The sequence below is a fragment of the Artibeus jamaicensis genome, unplaced genomic scaffold, assembly GCF_021234435.1.
Source record: "Artibeus jamaicensis isolate MK-2021 breed Jamaican fruit bat unplaced genomic scaffold, CSHL_Jam_final contig_497, whole genome shotgun sequence".
NCBI lineage: Eukaryota > Metazoa > Chordata > Mammalia > Chiroptera > Phyllostomidae > Artibeus > Artibeus jamaicensis.
The window spans coordinates 10,336,125-10,355,252 of record NW_026521863.1 but is presented as its reverse complement, the minus strand read 5'-3'; the positions used below and the strand labels follow the sequence as shown (position 1 = coordinate 10,355,252).

Sequence of the window (19,128 nt, the reverse complement as noted above, 5' to 3'; positions counted from 1 at the left end):
ATACATAAGTGCCCTAATACAGATAAAGATTTTAATTTTAGCTTTAACCTCCACTGGTAATGGTCTTGCACTGGTTACATAGCATCTCTGAATTTTTTCTTCATCTGTAACACAGAAAAATTTGACAAAATGCTCTCTGAAGCCCTGTTAAGTCTACGTATATTTCCGTCCAATTAAGTTACAAGAATTAAGTCCACTGGCAAGAGAAACATACAAAAGCTCCACATGGGGAAATAAAAGAAAATGCATTTCTCATCAATTTAATCGGTCCATTTAAATATTGGTCAGAACTTTTCCCTTTGGAGACAGACTGCCATTTATTTATCTGGCTTTTACCACATGCACCCCAAACGCTTCAGTTTTTACAGAACTGTGGTCAAACATCATCCACAGAGAAAACTGTGGTAAATCCTCCATGATTAAAATAAAAGGGACTAAGCACCCACTTTGTCCTAGGTGCTGTGCTAAGTGCTTTTCTCATTATTTTTCACAATAATACTATGAGCCATGTATTCAGATTCAACACACCAAAAATCTGACGGTTAAAACAGTTCATCACTTTGCCCCAGGGCATGCAGAAAATGGTGAAACCAGGGTTTGAACCCAGGAAGTCTTTACCTTTGATCACTGGTATATGGTTTTTTAAAACTTTTATTTAAAATTTAATTGAAAGGTAATGTGAACATATATTAATATATTCAAAAGTCAAAAATTACCACTAAGCTTCCAATGAAGTAATGCCCTGGAACAACCATTTCCATCTCTTATAGCTGTTTGCACGATGATGGTTATTTACTATTTTTCACATTTGAACCACAAATTAGGCTATGGTTATATTTCTTGTTTTGTGCAACTTTTTGTTTTTCTGGATTTAATCGTTGTTCCTCTTCTCTCTCCCTGTTTTTTCTCTTTAAAATTGATACTGCTGGTTTCTGTTCCCCTTCTTAGGGAGCTAATGAAACTCCTTCCAGTGCGGGTAAGGCCGCGAGGTAATCTGGTTCAAGTGTTTGCCTCCTTGGAGACGTCTGCCCGGAGCCGGCTGTCTTCCGTTCTGGACGGTGTTCTCCAGGCTGCGGTGCAACTGTCATCTGGGACACCTCTTTCCCTTTATCCTGGGGCTGTCCTTCCCTTTCTCCTGGGTTGGATATTGATTTTCCCTCTCATTTCAGCCTAGGTAGTGTATCTTTAATCAGCTTCTCACAAATGCGTTTATAGGAGGTAAATAACTTACACATTTAAGTGGCAGGTGGAATACTCTAAAACTAGATACAGTTTTCTTAACTTCTGTAAGGCATTGTGCCATTGTCTTCTGGCATCCAGTACTGTTTTGGAAAAATTAGATTTTTTCATCTTGGAAGCCTTCAAGGTCTTCTCTTTATCCTCCATGTTCTGAAATTTTATAATGGCTTTGCTTTGTTTTGTTTGTTCCTGGATGCATATAGGGTTTTCGTGCCCAGTAACTGGATTAGAATTTTAAGCTCTTGCCTAAATCCTGGCTGTGGTATAAACCTGGCTAGTGACACCGGGGATCCGGTGAGTGGGGTGGGGGGTGCGCCATTTGGTAAGGAGTCTTTCTCTCTGTTTTCAGTGTTGCGTTTCCAGCCTCAATGGTGGCCTGTACCCCCGAGTCCAGAGTCCCTCTGGTTTGCCTTCTCCAGGAGCTAATCTTTGAGTTGTCTACTGCAGAAAACAAAGCAACACTGCCTGACTAGCTGAGCTTGGGGAGGGATCTGAAGTCTAATCACTCCTTATTCAGACCTTTAATCAATCTTCCATTTTAAAGCCCTGAAGATTTAACACCTCTACTTCTGAGCCCTCTTGGAACTCTGGCACAACTCATCTTTCTCCTTCCTCTGTCTGTGAACGCCATCATTATCCATCTATTCACTTGCTTCCAGAGTTCTGTTGGATGACTGTCATCTCTATCATCACTTCTGTTCTCTTTGCCATTGTGAGTTTTGACTTTTTTCCCTCGTTCACTATCATGTTATTGGAGTTTTAGTAGTGGGTAGGTCTATAAACGTATATAATCAATTTGCTGTATTTACTGTTTTGATTTTCTTAACATTTGCTAAATGACAATACTAATCATTAGATTTTAACTTTATCACCTCTAGTTATCATTACCATGTTCTTCAGGGAATCTGAATTATTGAAGGCCAACTATGACCCCCCTCAAATGTCATCATCAGAATTTTAAATATCAAAAAGTCAATCAGAGGATTTAACTTTACAAAAATTTAAAAAAAAACCCTGCTAACAATTGTTTTTAAAAATAAATGCTAATTTAAATAGCAAAGTAAAGCTGATGCCTAAAAATATATATATATTTTAATACCTATTCTCATTGGTTTAAATAGTTTGTAAAATAAAGTAAATATAGAAACTATTTCATAGGACTGCAGAATTAGATCTGTTTATATACATGTTATACATTTTTCAGGTTAAACAACTTGGCTATAGTGTCCTAAATACTAATAAAAGTAGCCAGAGTACCAACAGTTTCTATCTAAAGGCACGGAGTAGTGATCCTTTTTCAGGGGATTCATGGTGTTACAATGACAACTGGAGTCCTTTCTGCTTAGCAGGAACGAGCAAGGGGAGTGGGAGGTGAAAATGCCCTCTGTGTGCACCTCTCAGGGTCGCCCCCTTTGCTTCGGTGGGCTGAGTACTGTGCACCAGTGCGATGTGCTGTCTGGAACACAGGAAGGGGCAATGGCTGTGTGCGGAAGGGAATTACTTTAGACTCTAAAATCTCTAAGTGTGCACTCTCAGCTTTCTGCAGATGCTACTATGTGCAGGAAGAAAAGGGCTCCTTTCTAAGTTAATGGTGATGGGACAGTGACCCACAAAAAAACCAACAAAACTGTCAGATTGTTCTAGATCCATCGCTGCAGCTCCAGCTGACCCACCGTCTTAGGACGGCTCCTGGTGGACCAATAGCACCGACCCTAGGATGGCCTATCTCTGGAGCTAACTCTGGTGACGTGGGACTCATCTGTCCCAAGCAGCTGCCTAGCCAAGGCCTCCCCTTTCTCACTGAACCTGCTGGGCTTCCTCCTGATTTTCCATCCCTATTCACCTCCCAGCCCCACCCCGCTGTCCTGGCCAGGAGGACAGATATTCAAAAGCCTATTTATTTTCTTCAATCCCTTTAAGTCTTACCTGCTGCTCATTTAGCTTTCTCTGTATTTCTTCTGAGTCGCAGGAGTCGTAGACGATGGGCTTGGCCAGCTCTGACTCAATGTGAGCCAGCCACGTCCTCAGGCCGCTCATGTTCTTGTCCAGCTGCTGTATGGCGACCAGAGTCTCCTTCAGCTTCTTTATCCTGTGGGCAGAGGAGGACAAGCATCAGTGTCCACGAAAGGCCCTTATAGCAGAAGGGGGCACTAGTTCTACAGTCAAAGTGCCCAAAGCCCAAGTTCATCCTGGCTCAGCCACTTGCTGGTTGTGTGACACAACCGTCCCGTGTCTCTGTTTCCTCATCTATAACATGGAGATGGAGAGTCCTCGTGAAGTTTAAATGCATCTAATACTCCAGGGCACATGGGGAAAAATCAGTAAATATTGGCTATGGTTATATTCAATAGAGCTATAATAATATCACAGGGATAGAACCCTAATGGTTGTCACGAAAAATTGTTATTTCCATAAACAATATACTGTTTATACTCCTAAGAAGAATTCCTGGGGGAAAGCAGAGATTTTTGAAGGCATGGTGCTGTAGTACCAAGGAGCCTTGGGTACAGGGGATGGAAAATGAGGGCAGGAGGGAGATGAAGAGGGAGCATGAGAAACTCGTGGGTAGACCAGAGTGAGATTATAAGATTATAATCTGTAGTGACATGAGAATGGGTTGGAATGCAGTGTGAAAGATAAACAGGAACTTCACCAAGCTTTATTAGCCACAGAATGATAAGACCAGTTCTGAGTTTGAGTGTGTAAGTTTGAAGTGAAGCTGTTGTGACACCCCATTCAGGAAGTAAGTAGAAGGGCCCAACCAGCTTCCATCAGAGCCTACACTTGGGAAACAGTGAGAACAGAGGCGAGGACTAGATTGCTGTGTTCATGAACTGGCATGATGTGAGGCAGGAGGCGTTAAGAACAGTGTGTTTTGCAGCTGGGTGGCTAGAAGGATGCTGCTGCTCAGAGTATACAGGATGAGGAGCGAGTTCTTGGGAATAATGGTGCATTAAGATTAAGTTCTGCATACAAGGAGTCCAAGGGATCAGGCAGACAGACATGTATGGAAATGGAGTTCTCAGGTCCTGAGGAGAGGGTGGAGTTGATTGCATTGGTGTAGGGGCTACTGGCCTAGAGTTGAAGCCCAGTGAAAGGGTGTGGTCAAAGTATGACCTGAAAGCCTCCTCTGTTAGATTCGCCTGGTTTGCTCATACACATGCATATTCCTAAATGTCAACCCAGTCCTGTTGAATCAGCAACTGTGCACCTGCAGCCAGGGGATGTGCATTATTAACAAGTACTCCACAGGAGTCTTATGCAGACTAAAACCGGGGACTCCTGGTCTACCGGGTTGATGCAGAGCAGGGCAGATGTACGACAAGGCCTACAAAGAGGACTCGTGACCTGGCAATAAGGAAGGCCCTGCTGAACCTAAGTGAATAGTTCATCAAGAAAACAGAAAACAGGTTGCATCTGGCTGAAGCAATGCACTTATGGTCAGGGAATACTGTTAACTATTTTGAGAAAGGAGGCAGTGAAGGACAGCAGACATGGCGTGGCACCTGTAGAATGACCCAGGCACCTGCCAACTTCTCATCCCTGCGTCCCCCACACCCCCTCTGATCACTGTCATGGGCTTCTTTGGAAAAGAAACACTGCTTTGAAGAAAATGTTTCGTAACCAAAGAATTTGGAGCATTTTGATGACTTTTAATTGCATAAAACTTTATCACCACTTCTCTTACAGTTTCTAAAATCAGTGTTTCTCAAATGAAAATCTAGTCGTGATACAATCAATTTCCTCAGTCATACAAATATGTTTAAAAGGATTTTCACTGTGGTCAGGGCTTAATAATATCTATATTTCATTAATTATGATAATAATAATAATAGTGCCTATATCTGAATAACAATTCAGTTCAGGAAGGCACTATGAAATGCATTATCTTATGTTGTATTGAAAAAGGTATTTTAAAATTATGATCCTACTTCACAATATAGCCTATTGATTAGGGTATTGAAAGCGTGTGTTGCAATATGTCTATCATTAGTTGTAATTCCATTCAAAATAATACTTCTCTAATTAGCTTTATAAATATAAATTGCACTGTGTCCCCAGGACATTTCAAGGTATCAGCCTTGTATAATAATTCCAGGAACTTTTACACACAATCCATTCACTTTGCTCAAGACACTATTCATGTACTTGGTTGTCAGTCAGTGAATGGCAGTTTCAGAATGGCTCCCGGGTGCCAAGCTTGGGGGGAGACTTCTAGCCAAGCCCACAGCACGGGCTTGGAGATTCACACAGCCCTGGCCATCTGCTGTGCGTCCCAGGCTGAAAGGATAGTTTACAATCAATAAACTGACTGGAACAGGACCAAAGAAGGGCTCACTGTACCGAGATGCCTGTCCTGGTTTTCCCCTGGTAAGAACACCTCTCAGGGACCTCTCCCACTTGACCAGCTTCCTGTCTTCAGATTCGGTAAGACTGGAGTGCTGACTATGCTTTCGGATGGGGTTTATAACAACCTCCTAATATCATCTGGGTTTTGTTTGGAGCCAGAGGTCAGAGGAGAACTGCGGTGCTTGCTTCCTCCTTACTGTTATTTTATCTCCCTGGTTTACTTTCGAACAAGGTTCTCTCCCTCTGGTAAGTTCCTTGGAGAGCTGAGGCTATGAATTTCCGCTTTTGCTCTTCCCTTTCCCTTGCCATGCTAAGCGTGGCACAAAGCTGTATACTTCTTAAATGCCTGCTAAATATTAATAATCATGTTTCTAAGTAAAATAGTTTTACTTAGTTAATGTACTTTATATTTAAATTTAGTGGGCATTAATTAATGATATTAAACATATATTTAAATTGTCCTTTGAAGTCCAACATTTGAAAATGGTTTCTTTGTACTGAAATTCATTTTCTTGATTCAAAATTTGTTGAGAAAAATGATTAAAGGACCCGAGGCACAAAGAAGTGTGAGTAAACACTGTTTCACTGGATATTGTCTACACTAGCCAGACAGTTTACAGGATTAGCCATCTCGTATAATGCCGAATGAGTTCCGATGGTCGGAGAGTTAGTGTGCAATGCGTCAAGGGCATTGTGACATGGAAATACTTGTTCATATAATCCACTGGGGCCAAGTTCCTCTTTCAGATGAATGTGTAAATCTTAGCAAAGTCAATGCTGTGAGTATTTAAGTGGTTCTCCTTTCACATTTTTAAATACGTGTATTTGACTACAAACAGCAAAATATATTGTGTGTGTGTGTGTGTTGTGGGGGACAGGTGTGAGCTGAGAGAGAATGGATAGTAAAAGCCCCATGCATCTTCCTGAGTTTATTAAACTTGCTATTTGAAGGACAAGGATCACTTTTTAAGAGAAATGATCCATATTTTTTCTCATAAGACTATGCTTGGATAGAACGTTACAATTATTTTTATTTATCTGGCATTATAACAAGTTTGAGCAACATTCTTTTTGGTAGCACGCAGAATTATAATTCAAAGTAGATGTTTATGGATGTTACAAGACCAGGTGAGTTTACAAGCCTGTTAAATCTGGAAGTCCCTGCAGCTTATGGGTCTGCTGTGCAGTCCAATGTGCCTTCTTGGCCCTTGACCTTGCTGAAGAAGGAGTCCACTACTACATCCACTTGTCCAGCTTCTTAATCCTTAACATTGTCACATGAATATATATATGTATATATATACATATACACACATGCACACATATATCTAATAGATAGATATCTTACTACTTTCTTTCAAATTAATTTAGTAGATACATAAACTAAAACCAAAAATATATATTCTCAATGTAAACAGCACCAAAAGTAACATTAATAAGTCCTATTTGACAATAGGAATTTCTTTGGGGCATGTTATGAGATAAGATATTTTTAAAAGTCAAATGAAAATTATTGAGACAATGATATTCTAACTGGAAAAAACATGAAATAAACATTTGCATAAAGTACTATTTTAGATATAAATTTCTATATCTTGCATATGTTTTAAAATTTTTATACTAGTTACTGACCAAAACCCACTGACAAACCTAACCAGAAACAACTTTTTCTTACACATAAAACCCTCCAGGCACTTAACCTATGAGTAGATTTTCATTTAACAAAGGGAAAGCGTTCGGCCACAGTGCTGTGAACTGGTGGAGGCTGAATTTCAGTTCCATCAGGTCCCGTCCTTTAAATAGCAAACGAGGGACTAACTGGATTTTTTTCTGAAGCTCCTTCCTGTGTCTCAGGCTCTACAGTAGCCATATCCCCCGGATGACGCACACAGTCCAGAGACAACTGGAATGCCAAGCCATAACCAAGTTCATTAACCTTTTCATCCAGCTCCACCTGCCCAGTAGGGGGACAAGAAAACAAACCAACAAATAACTCTCCGAGTCCACAGCCAGCAACCTCCTCACCCCAATCCTCTCCACTTAACATTGGCAAAGGCAGAGACAGAGTAAAGCTCCAGCCTCTAACGTATAAAGCCCACGTAACATGAAAGCTATGCACAATGGAAGAAACTCGAGGAGATGCCTGCCTTGTGACATCGCAGTTACACTCTGGGAGATCCACGTCCGCACAGCCGTCCTCCGCCATCCTCCAAGCACACAGAGCTTCCGCCACCACCATGAAGCTTCCACCTGCAAAAGTTAGGCCTGCAGAGCAAAAGGCTGAATCCTGCGTGGGGATGAAAGTGTCCCCTTGTCTCTGTTTGGAAGTATGAAAACGCTCACTCTAGACAAATGTTGGTAAGTCTCTGCCTGATAATATGACACTGAGCAGTGACAAGTGGTCATGTTTCTAAATAAAACCTACATTCATTAACATGTGCCAGGCTTGATCTCCTGGAATGTAGGCCACGAGGGTGAGGAGGGGAAAAGGATCAGGGTAATCTGCAAGGAGGCGGAGGCACCGGCTCTAAAGAAAGAAGCATATCAAAAATAAGGCCGGCTGCAGACGCTCGGTCGCTCTGGAAGGACCAGCAACTTTGCTTGTGGGCATTTGTTCACTTGGAAACAATATTCGAAACAGATTAATCATCCAAATGCGAATAAACACGACGTCCACAAGTACAGCCAAATGCAGTAGCAAAAAGGGGTAACTTCTCTTTTTCTTCAGTTTCCTGTGCCGGCTCAGTGGTGTGAGTAGGGGTTTTAGAGTTGTTCAGGAAAGTGGGGTGGAAAAGATATTTATTCTGTGGGAAAGTGCTTGGTCTTACTTTTGAGTAGGCTATTTGAGCATGAATGCTAATGAGGAACTATTATTCTTCACTTACATATTCAAAACCTTTGTCCTTTTAAAAATAATTATATAATGTGATACAAATAACATGTTCATTTTAAGACGACTATAAAAAAATCTGTTCATTTGCTTGGTGGAATTTCAGGTAACTTTTTTCTTTTGTGAATTTCAAAAGTTTCCAAATATTCTGTACTGAGTCTACATTAATTTCATAATTTAAGTTTTTAAAGAAAATAAACTGCCACATTATTAATTACTGGTAATTTAATACAATGTGACTAATGTTGGCTGTTTTAATCCTTTTTGAATTAAGGTATATACACACACCAATAAATTATAACTAAATAAATAACATTTGCCAGGTTCTTCTTAAAAGGCCTATATAATACATTGCAAGTAAAATAAAATAAGATATTTGGTTCTGGTTGTATGAGCTGACTGCTTTCAAAAGAGAAACACATTTTCCTTGTAAAAGATACAAACCTGGCCCCAGCTGGTGTGGCCCAGTGGATTGAGTGCCAGCCTGCAAACCAAAAGGTTGCTGGTTAGATTCCCAGTCAGGGCCCATGCCTGGGTTGTGGGCCAGGTCCGCAGTTGGGGACGTGCGAGAGGATAGCTGTTTCTCTCCCGTATCAGTCTTTCTCTCCTTCTCTTCCTCCCTTCCTTAATCCTTTCTCCAAAAAATAAATAAAATCTTAAAAAATTTTTTAAAGACTTGAAGCTGTATTTTACTTAAGAAATTTACTCCAGAATACTAAGCTATAAAATTATTTTACAAGTCTTTCTATTTAAAGATAGTCTATTGTGATTTTTAAATAAAATAATCACTTCTCTAAGTTATTTTTTACAATCAGGAATATAAACATGCAAGCTTTGCTTAAAGAAATATATTGGTCATGAATCCATAAGAGTAGACAAATTTATTTTTTCTTGATTGTGACTAATATTTTTCAAAACTTGATATCTTTAAAAATGTTATTGCCATTATTTCCTTAGGTTAATTTCTTTTCATTTTACTTTGTTTTCCTCGTGGGTTAACAAAACAGAAAAGTTTTTATTTCATTATCATTGGAACGATATATTGAATCTAATGTACTAACTGTAATGCAAGGCTCTAAAGATACAATCGTGGTAACAGCAAAAAATGGCAACAATATCAATGTCCACCCATAGGGAAAATATTGGATAAATCATGGTGTATTAAAACAATAACTACTCTGCAGTTATATAAAAGGACAAGATAGCATGTATAGCATTTTATAATATACACAGCTCTTCCCCTTGGGTTATCTCATGGGAGATGTGACAATCATTTTAATGAGCATTTTGAAAATGAGGTTTCTGGGGCTCAGAGAGGTCAAGCAGTCAGCCTTAGGTCACATAGCCAGAGAACAACGTAGACTAAACTGCGGACTTTTGATTAGTTTTGTGCTGTTTCCACACTTTCTGCAACATCGTGTTCCTGATCTTGGCCAGACACCTCTGAATTGGCCACCATGAGTTAATAACAGCCACAGATTCTAAGAAGGAAGCTTTCTTTCTCCTTTACTGTGGGTGGAACGCCCATTAGACTGAAACCCTTTCTCAAGCCAGCCACTACAACTTCAGGAGCCTTTTCTGGCACTACGTACTCGGTTTACTCACCCTTAATGTAGAGCCTCTAACGCCCCTCTGGGATGAGAGCTGACATTTAGTGAGCATTTCACGGAGCTCAGTGGTTTACAGGTACTGTATCATTGAACCCTCCTAATAACCTTTTACACAGGTGGCAACAAGGCAGTTTAGATGAAGCAGAAACACGTTACGACTCAGGCAGGCGAAGCCCTAAGCTTGAGCTCTGCCTTACTCTTCCCTGCACAAATGGCCCTTTCACCCCATGTCTTATGTCTGAGAAACTAAACGAATTCTGGCAGTGGCCACTATGTGCAAAGAACTGCTAGGTTCTGGGCTTACACTGGCACTCAAGTGAGACACACTCACATTTTCATAGGGAAAATAAACCTTAATCGACTGATCACATAAGGTATCACATAAGGTATTTATTACAGTCGAGAGAAATGCCGTGAAGAAGTGCAGAAAGCCGAGTGAGCAGGGAAGAAGAATCTCAGCTAATCTGGAGAAAAGGAAGGACATGAACAGTGAGGAGCTGGCCTCTGTGGCTGCCTTTGCGACACAATGGCAGAGGGGGCTGAGCAGGGACCATTTGGACCCAAAAGCCTAAAATCTTTACTGTATGCTTCTGTGCAGAAAGTTTGCCAACTGCTGCCCTGTAGCACCATGCGCAGTACTTTATACACAGGAGGAATGAGATGAGCTTTTTAAAAAACAGTGTATTTGTTTTTACTCAATTCCTATATAATGCTTAACAGAATTATAATAAATACACAGATTAAAAGTAATGGGTCACAGAAGACCACCACAGGATTCTGTGTGTGTGAACTGTCCAGAGTAGGTAAACTTAACAGATACAATGGATTAGTGGTTGCCCAGACCTGGGGAAAGGAGGGTGGGTGGAGGGAAAAACTGATTGCTAATGGGTAACGGGGTTTTTATTTGGGGTGAAGAAACTGTCAAAATCGATTGGTGGTAGTGAATGACCAGCTCTGTAAATAAACTAAAAATCGATGAGTTGGATATTTTCAATAGATGAATTGGATCATACATGAATTGTATCTTAATAACACTGTTATTTTAAAAAAGGAGGCAAGTAACTAAAGTGTACTTTTGCTTTGGTGATGGAGATTTTAGGTTTGATAAAGGGAAGAAGAATATACTTGTATCAGAGAATTCAGTTAGTTTAAATCATTGCAACAGAGCCAATAACTTGAGTGCAATGCTCCTAGACCCAAGGATGGGAAACAGTTCTACAGTGCATTGTCTATTATAAGACACACAGAACAACTGATGCCACCAGACAGACTTCCTGTCAGTCCTGAGCTCTGGAAAAATTGCTGCGTGGCTTTTTGCAAAGGGTTCACTGTCAGAGGGAAAGCCAGAACTCTTAAAGACAGTTTTATAGAAATTACAGTGAAGACTGTTTTGCATGTTCACTCTTGATGAAAACAAGGACTCAGAAAGGCTTCCAATTATTTTAGCCGGTGCTGATCAGTAGAACTTTCTGGGACGATGGAAATATTTCCTATCGGCAGTGCCCGATAACACAGCCATCATCCTTATCTAGTTACTGAACACTGGAAATGTGGCCAGTACAACTGGCTATAATTAAAATTAAACTCTAATTATACTCCATTTCAGTAGCCACATGGAGCTAGTAGTGATTGCTATACTGGACTGAGCAGGTCTAGAAAGTATGGGAAGGATGCTAGAATATTCTCCTTGGAGCCCTGAATGTAACTGAGTAAATTGTGTTGTCTTAAAATACTGACAATGCTTGGAGGCAATTTTAAAATGCAGTGCAAAACACATCTACTTTGTCCTCAGAACTAAGTTAATCCACTGGTGAACGGAATCCGATTCTCAACCTCACATTCTATTCGTATGTAGTAGTAAGATTGGTATTGGTGATTTTTTTTCCTCTTTTTTGCTCTTCCTCTCTTTTCCATGTTTCTGTTAGCTGGGAAGCTGTTTATCCAAAAGTATGATTTCCTTCAAAACTAGCTTTTCCATTCCCACAGGAGCACCAAAGTACATAGAAATATCAAAAGGTAAAAATAGATTATGTTCCGTTATAAGGAATCAGTGTGAAACAAAGCTGGAAGAGGAAGTGTGGTGAGCGAGACTGAATCACAGAAACTCAGTACTTCAGCTGGCAGGACATAGTCCAAGATGGGCGTGGTTGACGGTCATTTAGGCTGCGCACTAGTGAAGCTCCGGTCGACAAGGAAATGGAAAGCAAATGTGACGGAGGGTCCTTTAGGAAACTAAGGCTTCAAGAAGACTGAATACAGCGTGGCATGAAAAACTCCAGGGCAAATCAATGGTCAACACATCATCTGGTTTACTTTGGAAGAAGGCGCTTAGAACTGGGCGACACAGTACATAAAGAGCCTCCTGCAGGAATGATATCTGTGTGATGAGACTCCACACAGGCAGAAATATGAGTGTTTTAGTGCCTATAGTGCAAAGTATGTGTACCTTAGAAATATTGCACTGATTCAAGTTTACCAATGTGGGGTTTTTTTTGGAAAAAAATAAACTAACATGTAGAAAAATTTCCTGTGAACAACCAGACATTACAGTTGTAAATAAACGTGAGTTTGGGGAGAAAGCACCTAATTAGTTTGACAGGTTGGTTAACTGCTGGGCATACATGAAGCTAGCGGCTTACAATTAAATCATATCAAATTAAATGTAGATCTCTGGCATAGTACATCCCCCTATTCTAATCACCGAGCCACTGAAAGTTTTAAAAAGAACATTAACTACATTGACTGGCTCCACGGCAGTGTCAGCCAACCCATGAGTCATAAGTGGACAGAAAGAATCTAGGGACCTTTACCAGGAGCGTGGCTTCCCTAAGGAGGGTGTTTGTAGCATGAGGAGCTTCAATTCCTCCTTCTGAAATAAGATTTTGTTACCAGTGAGTGAGGAGCCCACACTGCTATAGCACAGGAGTTCTAAAACCGACTTAGGCCTAAAAATTAGGGAAGCTTTCGTTGAACCACATGCTTCCACCTCTTTATAGTTGGAAATACTCATGACTAGAGCATTTGGCTCACCATTCTACTTGCTTTCTTCACCTGTCTATAGTCTCGCCATGAACTCCTGGAAGAAAGGGCCTCTTTGTAACCTTAAAACCTACCCGTCGCTGTTATATCGTCAGTACTTTAGAAACCGAAGACCAGGAATAATTTAGGGTGCTGGCGTGAATAACAGAACTTACTGCCTCTTGAGTTGCGTGTTCTAGAATAGGCACAGGGAAGTCCTAAGTCTGGCAGGGAGGAGAGGAGAGCGCTCCAGGTCGTGGGTCTGCAGAGTCAGGGACTGCAGGCTCTGCCCCTCAGGATGTTAAGTGACCATGAGCAAACCTGAGCCTGTGCCGCTGCCTCTGAGAAATGGGCGTACCAATAAAGCTCCTTTCACAGGGTGCTGTGAATAATGCAGCAGAAGACGCGTACAAAGCCTGAAGCGTGGTCATTGGCACAAACTGGGGGTTCAGCAGCTGTTAGCTGTTACAGTGTGATTGCTACGCATTTTGAAAATAGATGAACAGCTACTCCATTTTTGTTAAATACACCATAATCTCACCTTCTCCTTTAATTCGACGCTCTTTGGTAACTCCCTTATAGAAAAAATGACAGCTAACGTAGAAACTGTCATGTCCACAGGCATTTGTGTGGGCACACAGCGTTCAACAGGCTCTATTTCATGTGCATTTTTACGCAGCGTGGCTGAGGCAAGGAACCCAGGTGCAAAGGCAAAGGGGTTGGGAAGTGCAGATTGGCAGTAACAGGACAGTCACGGGGATGTCAAGTACAACACAGGGAAAAGAGTCAATAACATTGTGATGACTATGTATGGTTCCCGGTGGGGACCGGAAATATCAGGGGGAGTGCTTTGTAAAGTATGTGGTTGCCCAGCCACTATGCTGTACACCTAAAACTAATACAAAATAATATTGGATGTAAAAGTATATATGTACTTTTGATTAAATAATTTTTAAAGCATATTGGAATATAGCTTCAAAATCAGAATCATATAGCTGTGAATCAAAAGCAGTTTTTAAGTTCTAAGTCTCCTAACTGCCATAAAGAAGAATATCCATTCGAACATTCAAGCATTCATTCATTCATTCATTCAAATATCCACTGAGTCTAAATTACACCCAGGCACTGCTCCTGGTGTCTGTGAAACATGGTGAGCAGGATGGACAAAGATCCCTGCCCTGCATGGAGCCTACAGTCAACATGTAGCAATGTTCACCTGAAGTAAAACATCTACTTAGTCATTTCCTCTTTGCATGTCAAGTAACATAGTGCCCCATTCAATCATATCAGGCTTTTATATGCTAGGAAAGACCCTTATATATTTTCCTTTTTGACTTTTATCCTTTTTACTCACCCTGCCCTTCTGCAACAGAAAGTAAATGTGGTATTCTCAGATATGAGGCAGACACTTACAGCTATCATTCAAGCTAAGTACAAAATTATTGTACAATAAAGCAGCAGATGATTTTTACAACAAAGCAGTGGCAATAATTAGATTTATTCACTGCTAACCAGAAATACAGTGGGAATGTTGTAAACTATTTTTTATTTTTTAATTTTACTACTATAAACCAGTTTTACTTTCTTCCTTAGAGGCAGCTGAATATGCCTGAAGGTCTGAAATAAAAATTTTTTCCCCTTGGAATAAATTTTGATTGAATATGTCTTTCTTCCTTTCAGCTAAATGTAAACACCACTAAATTTATAAATAAGGAGAATTTTAAAGTTAATGCAAGTGGGAAAACGTATTTGCCAGTGATACTTGGACAAGTGTTGGATTTCCAAAATATATAAAGGACTCACATGATTCAACAGCAGGAAGACAAAAAACCCAATTAAAAAATGAGCAGAGGACCTGAGCAGACACTTCTCCAAGGAGGACACACAGAGGGCCCAGAGACATATGAAAGGATGCTCAGCATCACTAGCCATCAGAGAGATGCAAACTAAAACCACAAAGAGATACCACTTCACACCAGTCAGAATGGCCATCAAACAAATCAACAAACAACAAGTGCTGGTGAGGTAATAGACAAAAGGGAACCCTCGTGCACTGTTGGTGGAATGCAGACTGGTGCAGCCGCTGTGGAAAACAGTATGGAATTTCCTCAGAAGACTAAAAATGGAACTGCCTTTTGACCCAGCAATTCCACTGCTGGGATTTTACTCTAAGAATCCTGAAATACCACTTCAAAAGAACCTATGCACACCTATGTTCATAGTAGCACAATTTACAACAGCCAAGTGCTGGAAACATCCTAAGTGCCCATTGGTAAAAGAGTGGATCAAGGAACTGTGGTACATTTACACAATGGAATACTATGCAGCAGAGAGAAAGGAGAAACTCCAACTCTTCATGACAGCATGGACAGAATTGGAGAGCATTATGCTAAGTCAATTAAGCCAGGTAGTGAAAGACAAATACCATGTGATCTCACCTATAAGTGGAAGCTAATGAACAACAACAACAACAAAAATGAGCAAAACAGAACCAGAGGCATGGAAACAAAGAACTGACTGGCAGTGACCAGAGGGGAGTGGGGAAGGAGATAAGGGAGGAAAGAAGGGCAAGAGCCTCATTAAAGAACAAGTATAAATAAATCATGAACATGGACAGCAGGGTGGGAACTGACTGTGGGAGCTGGGGTGGGCTGGGGAGAGCAACAGTGAAAAATTGGGACAACTGTAATAGAACAACAATGAAAAATAAATAAATAAATTTCATACCCAAAAAATAAAGTTAATGAAAGTGAATTAAAATGGTGGGATAAAAAACACAGAGAGATTTACTGGATCATCTTTAGCTGAAAGGATGGTGAGCTGAATGCTTTAAAATTGTGCACACATGTGTCCTGTTGACTGAGGTCCTTTTTACCTGGCTGCCATGAGGTCCAGGAGGTGCTGCCACCGGTCATTGACCTTGCCGAGCTTGTACTCAATTTCAGAGGCTTTGCTCTCGTGACTGACTCTAGCAAGTCGCTCTCCCATTTGTTGGAGCTGTATTTTGTTCTCTTCGGCAACGGCAATTTCCTCTTGATAATCCTGCATGATAAATAGCAATCACAGAGGTCAGAAGGCATATTCTTGATACATGCAGCCTGGCTTTACTAGAAACAGGATAATTACAGTTTTCTACTGCTTGGAAATAGTTCGAGCAAGAGGAACACCATGTGAATATCCATCCAGGTACACAAGACGGAGCAGAACCTATTATTTGCACAATGTATGGAGAGCCCAGATTGAATTTTTACATAGACAAACTTTTCTTCAATTATCCAGTTTCTTCACTAGCTCGTCTTCAAGATTGCTGTGGGTAAACAGGCTCCACAGGACCTATCTGCAAGGGACAGGCCAGGGAATGGCCTGATCAAAGTGACATGAAGGGCAGCTTCCCCGCCACCTCTGCCTGCACTCTCTGACCAATGACCCTCTTCAGGTCTTGCGACAGTGACAAGACCCAATCTTTCAAATCAACTTTTCTGTTTTTGACTTAAGCTTCTGTTATGCAGAAAATGTAAGAAGAGAGGTTATAGGAGCATAAACATTTTCACTTTCTCCTGCTCTAAAGTCAGTGTGGTAACAGGGCCACCCTGTCAAGTCAGTGAGCTAGGCAAAAGGCCCCCTAAAGCATGACAGGAGCCAGTGAAATTTTAATCTAACCAAATATTGAGTGCTAACCTCGGGCTGGTACCCCCACCTACCCTCATCTTTATATCACTTGAACAAAATGGGATTCAGAGACCAATGCAATGGCTGTACTTATTAATAGGTATACTGTTTCATCATAAATAAGGTAATTTTGTTGAGAAATATTTATTTCAAAGGAATTACTCCAAGTTTAAGATCGTATTTACAGCAACATAATCCTCTTGGGCTGTCTTTTAGATTAAAGTGTTTTTAAGTGTTAATGCCAGCAGACACCAATATCTTGGTTACAGTCTGTTTATTAATTGCTTCTTCCTACGTTACCAAAATTATTTTCCTTTACAAAAAAGTCAGCACAAGAGGCAAGCTCATAAAAACTTCTTTTTAAACCTCATAACTTATTCTATACAGAAAATAGTATAGTTAATAACTTGAAGATGACTCCTAGCACTGTGACAAACAGTATACCAAAAGGAATGGTAAAAAACTAAAGTTTCTCTAGTTGTAAATTACGGCTATATTTGGTTAAGGAGCTACTTTTTTCCCATACCCCCAAACTATACACTTAAATTTCACGAAATAAATTAATTAGAATATAGATACACTTAGACAAAATTTATTCTATAGCAAACTTCACTCTAATACCCACGGTACATTAATCGTGTCTAGTTGGACATCCTCTGATACTCAGGACTGAGCAATGGGCGGGGCTGTTAGGAGATGAGTGAGTGAGATCTCTGTCATCTGGGCCCCCATTTTAAAGAATTACAATATTGAGTGGACAAATGCTTATCCTTAGAATTTGCAACCTTAAGTAAATTAATACTACATATTGGCTTTGGAGTCTTTATTTTTCTCTCTGTATGCGTGCATGGATAAAGATATTTTTTCCTAATACCTTTATAGATTTCTTTTCAGAATGAATAGAACTATAATTCATTCATTCAATAGCTTTCCACTGAGTGCTTATGAGAAGCTGGCACTACCCTGGATGGAGGAGACAGTGAGCAAACAGACCACATCCTTGGTCCAGTGAAATGCACAGCCCTGTGGGGACCCCGCTGCAGGCAGATAATGAACAAGTAAATGGGGGAAAAGCTGCACATCAGGCCATGACATGTGCTAACGAGAAACATAAGAGATCATAAAGAGATCTCTCATAAGAGATCATGTGCTAACGAGATCATAAAGTTAAAATGATCATTCAAAACAACATGGAAATACCACTAATATTTTCAAAAGCATTTTTAAATGCTAGTAAATTTGATCAGCCCTATATTGGCATAAAAATGTTCTGAGTGCATATGAAAATGCCTTAATAATTATCTGTAACTTGAAAATACCATTAAACCAAAATTCTCAGAGAAGTCTTCATTTCTGTGACTATCTAGGAAGAAAATTTTCTTTTATGAAGAAAATCTTAGTTGGTCCTAAGATATTTTTCTCTTAATTCTTTTCTTGTGATGTTAACTCCTACACAAAAATGCTGTCCACTAAACAGGTAACTAAAACTCCAAAATGTTGAACATTATTAGCAAATAATCTATTTCACAACAAACTGAAAGTATTCCCTGTAGAAAGAAAAATACCATAGGATTTCACTTATATGTGGAATCTAAAGAACAAAATAAGTGAACGAACAAACAAAACAAAAACAGACTCACAGAAAACAGACTGGTGGTTGCCAGAGGGGAGGGGCCTTGGAGCCCAGGTGAAACAGGTGAGGGAATTGAGAAATACAGATTGCTAGTTACAAAACCATCTTGGGGATGTAAGGTAAGGCATAGAAGATATAGTTCATGCTATTGTAATAACTATGTATGATATCACGTGGATACTTGAACTATGAGGGGGAACACTTTGAAAGTTAATGATTGCTTAACCACAATGCTGGACATCCAAAACTAATACAAATATTTCATGTAAACGATAATTGGAAAATTACCGTTTACATGGTAAATGTAAAAGGTAAAAAAAAAGAAACAAAAAAAAAGAGAAAATGTTCTCTGTATTTTTAAATTAAAGGGGGCCTTTCCATGCAAGTTTATTTCATATTAAAAATATAAAATGCCTATGATAGAGTGCTCCTTTGACAGGAAAGTCATTATCAGCCAAGTCATCTTCTGGTCCTATTAAAAGTACACCTGACACCAGGGAGGGAAGAAGACACGCAGCTGGGTGCTCCGTACCTTCCTGAGCTTCTCTATCATGTCTTCAATGAGGATGTCTCCGTTCTGGGAAACTTTGCTTTCCATCTGCGTCAGCCATTCGCAGAGCTCCTTGTTCTTCTCACTGAAGACCGCCCATTCGTTCAGTCTCTCGCCGACTTGCTGTCGCCTTAGGGAGAGCTGAAAAGTGGCACAAGATAGGAAATGC

At 40.2% G+C, this 19,128-nt stretch overlaps 1 protein-coding gene across 10 annotated transcripts in view; it reads right to left on the bottom strand.

The window, feature by feature from the left end:
- SYNE1 (spectrin repeat containing nuclear envelope protein 1) overlaps nucleotides 1–19,128 on the bottom strand; it is a 404,650-nt gene that overhangs the window by 38,642 nt on the left and 346,880 nt on the right. For 9 of the 10 annotated variants that reach the window (XM_053668739.1, XM_053668745.1, XM_053668738.1 and 6 more), the window contains 3 exons: nucleotides 18,942–19,100; nucleotides 15,983–16,149; nucleotides 3,166–3,328 (listed from right to left, as the gene is read on the bottom strand). In XM_053668739.1, coding sequence (XP_053524714.1) covers nucleotides 3,166–3,328; nucleotides 15,983–16,149; nucleotides 18,942–19,100 — 489 coding nt within the window. Of the gene's footprint in view, nucleotides 1–3,165; nucleotides 3,329–7,736; nucleotides 7,984–15,982; nucleotides 16,150–18,941; nucleotides 19,101–19,128 lie in introns of those variants that run through there. The other variant, XM_037157615.2, reaches the window with a different exon arrangement.